Source organism: Bombyx mori, chromosome 20 (genome assembly GCF_030269925.1).
Source record: "Bombyx mori chromosome 20, ASM3026992v2".
Classification (NCBI taxonomy): Eukaryota; Metazoa; Arthropoda; class Insecta; order Lepidoptera; family Bombycidae; genus Bombyx; species Bombyx mori.
The window spans coordinates 4446266-4459297 of record NC_085126.1 but is presented as its reverse complement, the minus strand read 5'-3'; the positions used below and the strand labels follow the sequence as shown (position 1 = coordinate 4459297).

The 13032-nt window shown below is 34.9% G+C and overlaps 1 protein-coding gene across 2 annotated transcripts in view; it reads left to right on the top strand.

The window, feature by feature from the left end:
• Window positions 1-6552, top strand: part of LOC101739387 (sister chromatid cohesion protein PDS5 homolog B-B) — a 51024-nt gene extending 44472 nt beyond the window's left edge. For both annotated transcript variants that reach the window (XM_004922522.5, XM_012695353.4), the window contains 2 exons: window positions 2053-2163; window positions 2579-6552. In XM_004922522.5, coding sequence (XP_004922579.1) covers window positions 2053-2145 — 93 coding nt within the window. In that variant the 3' untranslated portion in view covers window positions 2146-2163; window positions 2579-6552. The remainder of the gene's footprint in view (window positions 1-2052; window positions 2164-2578) is intronic.
• Window positions 6553-13032: the final 6480 nt, after the last annotated feature.

The window sequence follows — 13032 nt, the reverse complement described above, 5'->3', positions numbered from 1 at the left end:
TTGCGAGGAAGGGCTCGACAAGTAAATTAACCCTCAGACACAGCACACTGAGTTTCTTGCTGGATCTTATCAGTGGGTCGCATTTCCGATCCGGTGCTAAATTCTGCGAAGCACGGCTCTTGCTAGGGTTCGTGTTAGCAACGTCGTCAGGCTTGAGCCCCGTGAGCTCACCTACTAGTTAAGGTTACGCTGAAATAGCCTCTGAAGGCTATCAGCTAGGTAGGAAAGACAAAATTAACTACACCCGGTAAACGTTACTGTATATGTCTAGTTGTAGAATACACAGCTCAATGTCGTGCATGCCTCTCATGCTAAATGTCTCTGGTTTGGGCCCGGGTAATGTGTTCAGTGTCTCTGAAAGTTAACGGCATTGACGAAGACTGTGTTTTGTAATTCCACGTTGGCCAGCCTAAGTCGCTAAAGAGAGCTAATTAGGTTATATAATAATAAATTTAATTTAAAAAAATATGATTACTAGAATTTTATAGTAAAAAGAATTATTAATATAAAACTTCATCGAGCTGGTCACATTGAAAATTCTACATTATATGGCAACACTCAACAGCTTAGGTTGGCAAGCTTGGTATTTACAAAATTCAATTTTAACAATATAATTTTAAATAAGCTTATAGCATGTATATACTAATACTAGCAGGCCCAGTTACACGTTGCTGTGGCTAAGGTTTTTGTTTCTAATTAATACGTGGCCGACTATGCTAATACCAAAAATTAACAAACTAAGAACAATTGGATTTCACTGTATTGCGGTTACTACGAAATAAATTTCACTTATACTTTAGCCTCAGCAACACGTGGTGTTTATGCCATTAAATTGTAGCTTATGTGGAACGTTAGTATTTTTAACACAACGTCATTTATGAGATTTTAATGTCAGACAATTTTAATGGTGGTAGGACCTCTTGGGAGTCCGCACGGGTAGGCACCACCACCCCGCCTATTTCCGCCGTGAAGCAGTAATGCGTTTCGGTTCGAAGGGTGGGGCAGCCGTTGTAACTATACTGAGATCTTAGAACTTATATCTCGAGGTGGGTGGCGCATCTACGTTGTAGATGTCTATGGGCTCCAGTAACCACTTAACACCAGGTGGGCTGTGAGCTCGTCCATTCATCTAAGCAATAAAAAAAAAAAAAAAAAAAAGACAGTTGTCGGTGAAAACTGATTTAAGGTGCCATCTATTTTAGACTTGTGAAACTTATAATTAATACCAATAATCAACATAAGAAATAATTTTATTGTTAATTAATAAATATTGATGCCATTAATCGAAATAAAAACCATCATATGGCCTAAGTTGGAACAAAACACATATTTAAAAAAAAGAAAAATGAAAATCGGTTCAGTAGTTTAGGTGTCCATCGCGGACAAACAACGTTACACGTAACTCATATATATAATATACTAATATAATTTGACAACATTCGTTGTATGCTAATATTGTAATATTGTATGCTAGGTGCGCTGTACGCTCTCGTCTACCTTTGTATTAATTGTAAATGTGTAGTAAAGGCTTTATCTTGTTTCTTTTTTTTTGTTCTCGCTAACAATGTGTGCCAAGTGACATGTAAAACTACTGTTTGTGTGTGTGTGTGTGTTTCAAGCTGAACATTGGACGTCCTAATGGGATCGATGCCAAGGTAATTACGTCAGTGTCGCTAGGACTCAGCAGTGCGGGATTGTTGACCGACTTCAAACGAGGAAGGTTTCTGATTAGTTATGTTTTTTTTTTTTTTTTTTATGCGTTGAGTATTTTGATTGTCTTAATTGAACCGTACAAAGGTAGACGAGCGGAAAGCGCAGCGGATTCCTTTTTTGAAGTCGGCTGTGAAGTTAGGTTTGTTTCACAATCTTAATAACTTCTTGTATGCTGAAGTAAAAAAAATAAAGCCGACATTTTTAGCAAATACGCGTTGAGACAAACCTTTCGAACGTTCACAGAACGTTAACGATTTGCATTAATGTTTATATTATGAATGATTAGAGCACGATATATGTTTAATATATTTACTATATAGGGTTAAAATTTATTTTCAGCCCTCGGAAGCGTCGGAAACCCAGATCCAGCTGCCGGGCTTGGAACAGACCCCGGAGACCGACATTGACGAGATGCAGACGAAACGCGAGTGACGCGCCCCAAGCACGCCGGTGAGGACCGCACGTCACGTATCAAGTATTGATATAATTATGAGAAACTAGTGGTCCCGCATTAGTCGAAATTCGACTATAATTAACTGAAATTAAAAGCTTGCACACTATTAGGATTCTCTTGTCAAATACTTTTTTTAAGGGATTTTATGTCCTGGTAACTAAGACCTTTAAGTCATATCTTATTTAAATTTATATTCTTATTTTTCTAAAACACCTGTAAAACATCTGTCTATAAAAATATTAGAAAAAATTTAGCATTTATCTAGCTAGAAAAGATTTAGCTAACAAGTAACATTGGACTGAGTATGAAACGCGCGTACTGAGTTGCACGTTAGTCGGGAACAGATGGCGCCACTATCGGCGCGGTTCAACTCTGTCGGAATTGAAGATTGTATTTTTTTTTTGTTTTCAGAATCAAAACAACTCCATTTTTGGGTGCACATCTGCGCAGACTAAAGCTGAATACAAATTTCGATCGTTTCAAGTTTCGGCAAATTCCGCGCTCCTCCCGCCTGATACATTACAGCGCGACACACGCCTAGTTGTAAATAAACGTATTTTACGTAATATACTAATAATGTTTTTGCTAAACGAACACCAGACTTGTACACATGCCCTGAAGATTCAAATTACCAAAACATGTCGAACACAACTCACTCATCGGATTCCGTAGTAAGCGTTAAATATTTTACACAAGCAGTAAGTAACATGAGGTTAATGAGAATATTTAATCAATTTATCAACTTTTCCTGAATGTATAACAAAATTTAAAAAGATCTATTGATACGATCTATAATATTATACGAAAACAATATTTTGTTTTCGTATAATATTATGGAAATCACTGTGAGATCACGTTATTATTTCTAGATCTTATTAGAATAATGTAAGAAAACAAAAAAAAAACCCCTCCGTGTAAATTAAACATATTTGTTGTAACACGTTAAAATTGTATTTAAATATATAAACAGAATTGTTGGATGACGCTTAATATAAACAATATCTATAGAAATATACAAATTGTATTATGAAAAAGTTCTTTAAAAAAAAACTGAAGTCTTAAGTATGAGCTTTTTGAGTTCCAGTACACCTTCCAACTATGCATAAATTGCAGTACTAAAGCTGCTATACTGAATAGTTTTATGAAGTCAACCAAAACTGGGTAACTTTGGTAAAATGGTAAGTTAAGATTAGAAGGCCGTTTTTAAAAATACATTATACATATGCCCACTCACTTATCACTGCTGTGCACTTTATTGGGCTGAAATATAAAATAAAACTTAATACATTGTCCAAATTATTAGCAGTCAATTTAGTTTTTAAAATCGTAAAACTCCTCAATAAAAGCAACTTATATCTCAGTCAGTTTGTCACACAGGGTTGCCAGTATCACGTCACAATGACAATTTAGGGTTACTATATTTAAAATAAAATAAAACTGATTGTGTTGCTGTAAAGCTTTTAATGTAAATAGTTATGCTATCCTTTACCTAAATTTGCATAAAAAAAAAAAGTGAAAATTAAATTATAGTTAGTATCCCTTTCTATAATTGAAGAAGTCAGGCCTAATGCTCTTCAAGGATAAAGTGGTAGCTTGAAGAGCGATGTCAAAGGCTTATGAATGATTTGAAACAAACTAATACAACTGAAGGGTGCAGGAGAATAACACATGTAATGTTCCTTCAATGTTTTTACTGGTACACAAAATTTTATAAGGTCTTAATAGTAAAATTATCACGAACAATACTCATCTCTAATCTCTCTATTCTCATCGTCTTAATAATACAAATAATGAGATTGATAGATATGATTATAATGTTATCTTCAATTACTATACAAAAAGTTCGTGCATATTAATTCATTTGTTATTCTCTTGTTACCTTTCGATTAATAAAACTCAACGTAAATTATAATAGTTTTATGTTTTTATTAATTAAATCACGGATACGGCTAAAAGAAGATTATGTTGAATCAAAGTCGACCCTGGGAACGTTCCTACGGAGAAACCTTTTATTACATTTATTGTATAAAGAAGCTATGAAGTAGAATTTGTAATTGAATATGCAACTTCGAAAAGGGCACATGTCGCATATTTTGTCAAATACGTTTTTTCATATACATGTAGTTTTGAGGCTTACCTACACCCATTTTATAACAATTCTAGTAATTTTCAATTGCTAACTAACACTAAAATATATCTCAAAAGTTAATATTTTAAATTTTACACTGCTTTAGAAAATAATCAGTTTTTTTTCATTTCCTGTACATTTTACATTTTCAGAGATGTGCCCTTTTCGAAATTGCATATTCAATTGATTATATCGACTGTCCCTACGTACAGTATCGAAACTGAAAATTTGCGATTTTTTTTTATGACACTAAGATGTTTCTTTTTATGTATATTTTCACACAAAAAAGAGAAAAAGCTATAAAATACATATTAAACCATGTTTTCAATGAGTATAATATCGATACTTAACAAATCAATCAGCGTAAAAAATCGAATGTTTAATTTCGGTACTATACGCGGATACAAGAAGCGTGCGTGCAGGACGAAACTACCGCTTTCGTTGCTATACGCGGTGCCCCGCGCGCCCGCGCGTTCCGATGCAATTTTGAAGTAATGTGGCTCTAACGGAAAACTGATAAGTATATTAACAAATTTATTAATTCCGATTGCATGATGTTTATTTTCTCCTTGTTTTTTAATCTGATTTCCTTAACAATATTCTGTGATTAATTAAGTTTACCTCAAAAACAATGTATTTTAAAGTAAATGTCATTCACCCGAAGTATACTATCGAAAGTCCCAAATTCGATTTTGTACGTCGATTAACATTTTTTTTGGAGTATCGAAAGTGACACTTCCGATAATTTCTTAATTTAAATGTACAACGTAAAATATCGAAAGAGTCACATTCGATAATTTTGATAAAACAGTTCCCAAGTAAATAATCGAAACGGGCAGTTTCGATTGTTCACGCTAATTGATTAACGTGGTAAAGTATCGAAACTAACATTTCTCAAAAACTATGAAAAATTTGGGATAAAATGACATATACATTTAACTGCCAGTAAAAGTTTACCATATATCTGAAATTATTTGCAGATAGGCCAATAAATGACAATTTGGTACACAAAATTAACTTCAAAGTGCTCTCCTGTAAAGTACCGTTTTTCAATTTCGATATTATACGTAGGGACAGTCGATATATCTAATTTATTCCGTACATATTTACGGCGTCAGTGCACGATATTTTCTCTTAGGGAGTAGAAAAAATATTTTTTTAACTCTACAAGGGTAGACTCTCATAGACAAGAAATAATTTTTTTTTGTTATTTGTCTTCGTATTTTAAATTTTTGGAGAGACATACGATTGCCAATTTATTGATACATAATTCGAGGAATGTTATTCAATATTTTAAGATAACGTCGAGTTTATCGTTACAATATATATACCATTATCGACCATCAGATTTATCAGATGAAAAGAAACTTATAGTTCAAATTCTACTTCAAGCTTCGTTTGTATGGTTTAAGTCGCGTAATATGAATCATTGGATATGATTTTATTTGTAATATATAAATCCCTTTTTAAATCGTAAGTTTTCATGTTTGTTTGCTCGTTGTTTTTAGTTTTAATTTAATTCTTGAATTATTATAATTTTTTTTCTCTTTTTTTTTGTATTATGTATAGTTCGGACCACACTTTGAATTAATATTCGCATTTGTCTATGGCCATCGTAGCGGTGTCTGTGGACGCGAACGTCGAAAAACGGAAAATCAATAAGTCTTTGCCTCTATTTATTTTTTTGTTCGAATCTAATAAATCTAACCAATATCAATATTATTGTCATTCGATTTTGATGCTTTTATTGATTTTGATAAAAAAGATTCTAAATTAAAAAGTGACTATTAGGATCATTTATTTCTGACGCAGGACGTTACGGATCAATAAAATCTGTATTCTCGTAAGTCATTTATAATTAAAGTAGTAATTCTTGAGAGAAAAAAAATGTAAACGTTTGATGAATGCCATTACAAAACTCGACTTTAATATTGCAACTGCATAGAGTATGTAGTTTCTTATCAGTATTTGACTTAATTGAGTTACATATTTAAGGAGTCGCTTCATCATCAAACTAGGTCAATGGCCCTTGTTTCTTCTTTTGAAAGAAAAAAGTTTCCCTCCCATTGCCTGTATAGTTTTTGAACCGCTTCGATGGCCATGATTGATTAATTTTAAATCCGAAATTAGATTAAGGTTTTTTAAACACGTTTTGTTCTTAAGTGTACCAAAAAAATAATGAAAAATGATTATGCGTCAGTAACCGACTGTACGGCCGTGATCTGTAGTTATGTATGGAAATAAATAAATACACAAATTTAGTTGCGTATTATTTGTTTACTTAAATAGAAATTTATGAGTAGGTTATTTGTAGCGAGCATAAATATTTTAAAAACATGCTATAGGTGCTACTGGTGGTAGAACCTTTTGTTAGTCCGCGCGAGTATGTACCACCACCCTGCCCATTTCTGCCGTGAAGCAGTAATGCGTTTCGGTTTGAAGGGTGGGGCAGCCCTTGTAACTATACTGAGATCTTAGAACTTATATCTCAAGGGGGGTGGTGCATTTACGTTGTAGATGTCTATGGGCTCCAGTGACCACTTAACACCAGGTGAGCTGTGAGCTCGTCCACCCATCTAAGCAATAAAAAAAATGACAATTTCTAAAGGATAACTTAAATGTTATATGTTCATACATACATACAGATTTCATAGTGCTACCAAACAGGCTTGTTGCGACAAAACCGATTGGCTGAATGAAGAACATCTGTGTGTGTATAAATAAAAATGAGTGTTTCTATGTAGGTATATTTGTCCGCCATGTGTTAAGCCTTCTGATTGTCATGAAATAGTACTTTTTTTTTTCATTTCAATTCCTCCTGATCCAATAACTGTGCTTTTAGGTACCCCAAACACCGGTCATCGTTCTCGTCGAAACCGTCGTTTGCAACGAAGGCCTTGACGAGTAAACTAACCCACAGAAACAGCCCACTGAGTTTCTCGCCGGATCTTCTCAGTGGGTCGCGTTTCCGATCTGGTGGTAGATTCTGCGAAGCACGGCTCTTGCTAGAGTCCGTGTTAGCAACGTCGTCAGGCTTGAGCCCCGTGAGCTCACATACTAATTCGATGAATCTAATATAACCCCCGAGGTTACTAGAATAGGTAGAAAAAAAAAAGTGCTTTTGTACTACCAGGGAAGGTTTCTCATAGTACCCGCAAAGCACGATAGATGGCGCGCTATCGGTTTAAAAAACAATGTTTTTCATACAACTTTAGCGGAGCGTTACTCTTTCATTAATTTTTTTTTTAATTGACGTATTACTGTTGGCCCGGAGGCCTTTCCAGTTTCACCAGGACAGGTGGGCGAGTAAAGGCTCAGCCTGGAGAGTCTTGCATTAATAAACTATGATCCACATTCCGAATTAGAATTTTAGTTCGATGCGCTTAACATACAAATTAAAGATCGTGTTAACGGTTGAATTTATTTATCTGTTAATTGGTAACTGATATTTTTTACCGATATTTTTATTGGTTGAAAATATCGGGTAAATCTTTTCGTTGTGTAATTAATTTAAGCGAACGTTAAACTCGAATGGTTGAGTTTCTTACATTATTTTTGATTCAATGAACTTTCCTTCATACAGTCTACAGGCTTAAGACTGACTAGCTTACATAATTACAAATAACATAGTAATACAATAATTACCAATTATAGAATAAACACAACTTTACCAAAACAATGAAAAATATGCTGAAATATCAATTATCAAACAATATATTACGTTTAAAAAAAAACAACCAATCACGTCATCTTCGCGATCGCTAAGTTAAAAATATCGTCCATTTCAATTTTCTAATAAATAAAAATATAAAAACACCCAAGTTAAATATTGTGCTTTATTTTGAGCATACAATCAAATCATCAAAATTAAACATTTACATAAGTTGAAATCATCTGCAAGGCGAAAATAAATCTTATGAGTTGAGGAATAAAGTTGAAACTTGCATGTATATAATTTCCAATAATTACTTACGCGACTACACGCACGCAGTGATTTGTTAAACGGTTATTTAACCGTTTAGGTTAATTTTATTTATCGAATAAAATAATCGTGTTAATTTTTTTTACTGATAAACTTATTGGTTAATTGTTAAATTTGCCACCACTAATACAGATACGAGGTACAACTAGATCCCAATTATTTAGGGTGTAGGTACCGTAAAATGGGGTGTAGGGACAAAAACAATTTTGGAAGTCGTCGTGGCCTAAAGGACAAGATGTCCGGTGCATTCGTATCGAGCGATGCACCAGTGTTCAATCCCGCAGGAGGGTATCAATTTTTCTAATGAAATACATACTTAACAAATGTTCACGATTTACATCCACAGTGAAGGAATAACATCGCGTAATAAAAATAAAACTGGTGTTAGGATCTCTTGTGAGTCCGCACGGGTAGGTTATCCCATCCCGCCTATTTCTGCCGTGAAGCAGTAATGCGTTTCGGTTTGAAGGGTGGGGCAGCCGTTGTGACTATACCGAATCCTTAGAATTTATACCTCAAGGTGGGTGGCGCATTTACGTCATAGATGTCTATGGGCTCCAGTAACCACTTAACACCAAATAGACTGTGAGCTCGTCCACCCATCTAAGCAATAAAAAAAAACAACTTGATAAACAATCATAAGGTAGTTGTCATGTACATAATGCTATGTCAGGATCAAAATGATTGAGTCTTGGGGGCATATTGCTTCTTCTTCTTCCGTACTAGATTCTTGTCTTGTATAATTTCCTGGTAATCTATTAAGTACTTTTTCTTTATTCAGAGGACTTATTCCTGCTTCCATAAATCCGTCTAAAATATTTTGTTTTATATTTGGTTCCATTTTTTCTAACATCTCCTTAAGTAATTGAGGAAAAACATTCTTTGGTATTGTGGGCAGAACGCGTCCTGCGGTTTTTTTCCATGCCAATAAGATATTACGCCAAGCAATTTTCATAGGACTAAAAAAGGCTACGTCCAGTGGCTGTGTTAAGTGGTTTGAGTTTCGGGGAAGAAACACAAAGTGTACATCTTGTTCTTGACATTTTTTTATGATATCTAACGACAGATGTGAAGAATGGCTATCTCCTATCAAAATTTTTTTTCCAGTTTTATTGTTGAAGTATGGAAGAGCCACGGTTTCCACCCAATCCTCAAACGTATTGCCGCCAAACCAGCCTGAGGAAGTGCAGTTATAATGACAATTAGGGGGGCCATTTCTAGTCCAGGTATTGTAAAGATGCTCAGCTTTGTACACAACGTAGCAAGGCAACAGGCTACCATCAGCAGATGCAGCCAACATAAGTGACGTTGACGTCTGTGTGTGGTTCATAACCCTTTCAGGGTATCTGACGTCTCTTTTAGTTAAAACTTTCTTTTTTTCAGGGTCATCGGCTAAGTTAGATTCATCGTAATTTACAATGTTATCTAAAGGTACACCCACTATTGAATTTTGAAGCTGTATAAAATAATCTTCTATAATTAGTGGTGATAGAGCAGCCCTACATCTTTTGATGTTCTGGCTTATTCTTGGTGAAATTTCTTGGTGGTGACGCTTTAAAAAATTCTCAATATAATTCACACCAGGTAAGTTATTAGTGAACCTATTTATTTTTATACCAATTCGATCTATATATCTCTTTATTATCATGCGTAAGTCATAAGAATCAAGTGGATACCCCCACTCTGAACAAACATTAATATATTTTATTATGTATTTTTCTGCTTCTTCACTTAGACATCTTTGTCCACCTTGAGATTTCATTCTTCTTGTTACATGTCTGTGCAAAACCGACTTACTTATATTAAATTGCTTAGCTATTTCAACTAAAGACTTTTTTTCAATTTCATAGGCTTCTATTGCTGTTTTTAATATTAAGGGATCATATTTCTTATAAGGCTTTGCACTCTTTGATACGTACACGCGAGGCATATCTAAAAATAGAAAACAATACGTAAATGATAATATTAATATTTGCCAAACAATAAAATAGCATTGCATTAATAATTAAATAAAAGTTCTAGACAAAAACATTACGAATAAACAAGATTCTTAACTACACATTTAAAAAATATTGTTTTAACTACATAGACAGACAACCCTACAAACCCGTACCTATTCATAGTAAGTCCTTCTTAATCAACTTATTCTCATCCCAATTGACTCTACTTTCGTTGTTATTTATACGTCAGACATCCCCATTCATCCCAAAAACAACAGATTTTTACATGTATTGCTATATTATCAAAAAACATTAAAACCAATAACAACAGAGACTTACTTTTAATATATATGATGGCCCAAACACTAAATAACGTTTATAAATCACAGTCGTCTTCTATTATTATCAAATAATTAAGAGAGCAAAGTTTCTAGCATTAAATTAATTAGGTACCACCACAAAAAGTAATTTTTTTTTAAAGTTATTCTATAACCTGGTAGCTAAGACCTTTAGGTCACGTCTTATTTTAATTTATACAGGGTGGGCCAGAGAGGCGTGCGAATTTCAAAATCACATTACTCGCGACAGGAAAGCGGCAGCGGGGTGCGGGTAGTGGGGATAGGTTCCTTGGTTCTAGGAAATTCAGTTGCCATGGAGCGTTTTACCGGTGAGCAGCGTGCTTTTTGTGTGAAAGCGTATTACAAAAATGGCGATTCGGGCACTATTGCGCGGCGTTTATTTCATTCTAAGTTTAATTTACATGATTTAAACCAATGTCCGAGTGAAAGTGTGATCAGATCGTGGGTCAGAAAATTTGAGTCTTCGGGTTCGACATTAAATGAAAAACCTGCGGGGCGTCCAAGGTCTATAAGAACGGAGGAGAATGTTAGCGAAGTCGCGGTGTCTGTACGGCGCGATCCCCAGCAGTCGTCCCGAAAGAGGTCAGCTGAGCTCGCCATATCAAGATCATTAAGGCGTATTCTGACCAAAGATCTTAAATTACACCCATATAAACTCCAATTAGTACAGGAATTAAAACCAAACGACCACCATTTACGTCGTGCATTTGCCGAAACAATGTTAGAGCGTTTTCAAAGTTTGAACAATATCCTCTTCTCGGATGAAGCTCATTTTCATTTAAGTGGATTTGTCAATAAGCAAAATTGTCGGTATTGGGCCGAAGAAAATCCCCAATTGAAACATCAAAGACCTTTGCATTCGCTTAAAGTTACGGTTTGGGCGGCCATGTCGGCTCATGGAATCATCGGACCCCATTTCTTCGAAAATGAGCGAGGCCAGGCAATAACAGTAAATTCTGATCGCTACACAGCAATGTTACGTAACTTTTTCTTTCTACAACTGCATAATTTTGAAGCTTAAAACAGCAGGACCTGGTTTCAACAAGATGGCGCGACATCCCATACATCCAATGAGTCTTTGGCAGTTGTTAACGAAATGTTTAATAGAAAACTGATATCGCGTCGAGGGGACATTCCATGGCCTCCCCGGAGCCCAGATCTCACGCCACTGGATTTTTTTCTGTGGGGGTACCTCAAGAGTCGCGTTTACGCCAATAAGCCGACGACAATTCCCCAGCTCAAAGACAATATTCGCAAGGAAATGTCCGATATCCCACGGGCGATGTGCCAGCGAGTTTTCACGAATTTGAGGGCTAGATTGGAAGAGTGTGTACGTGTAGATGGCACGCATCTCAGCGATGTTATTTTAAAAAAATAAAATTCCCATTTGTAATCTTTATAGTTATATTTTTTTCTTTCCTGAGCTTTGTAGTTTTTTTTATATGGTTTTTTATAATCCGCTCAACTTTATGGCCCACCCTGTATTTTTATGAAAAATGATATTAAGGAGTGAAATGAAATAAAGATAATTAATTTGAGACAATAATCAACTGGGATGAAATTAAATGAAATGAGATGAGATGATATGGGATGAAATTCTCAGTAAAATGGTGGTCATTTACTGAGATTTTTCAGTGGACTTTTTGGGGATCCCGAGAAGTAACGTCCAGCGGCTTTGTTTCATTTTGCCACATTTGTGAACTTTCACAGATATTAAATAGTTAATAAACCACCGTTATTACACATTTAAGCCTGAAGAAACACTAAATAGTGCGCTCTTAATGATGAATGTCCACCACTATATTGTTTACTAACTAACACTAACATCCCGTTCCCAGTTAATATGAACTATCTCACTAACTAACTATTCCCTAATCCTAAAGTTGTAAATGCGTTAGCTTATTTTATTTCTCGCTAACATTAAACTGTAAAAATATTTACAAATTTTTCTCCAGTTTTCATTAATCTCATCTGCTATCATCTATCTATATCACTGATATTCTATCTACCTGACATTGGCAGAGTCATTCGTCAAAGAAGAGACTCGAGTTCCCGCCAAAAAGTCACAAGAAGCTAATTTGAAATGCGATCACAGATTAGTAAAGTGCCATCAACTTATCTACGAAGTGGCAAAAATAGGAACTACGGTTGACTTTTTGGCGGGAACGCGAGGAGTGGAGTTGTGTGATTTGTTTTATTTTGTCTATTTAGAGTTTCTTCAGGTTTAAATGTGTAATAACGGTGGTTTATTCACTATTTAATATCTGTGAAAGTGCTCAAATGTGGGAAAATGAAACAAAGCCGCTGGACATAACTTCTCGGAGATCCTCCAACAAGTCCACTGAAAAAATCTCAGTAAATGACCGTCATTTTACTATTACTAGAGGTCCCGCAGTAGTCGAAATTCGACTATAATTAGGTAATTGGAATTGTAAATTTGTACACTATTATGATTG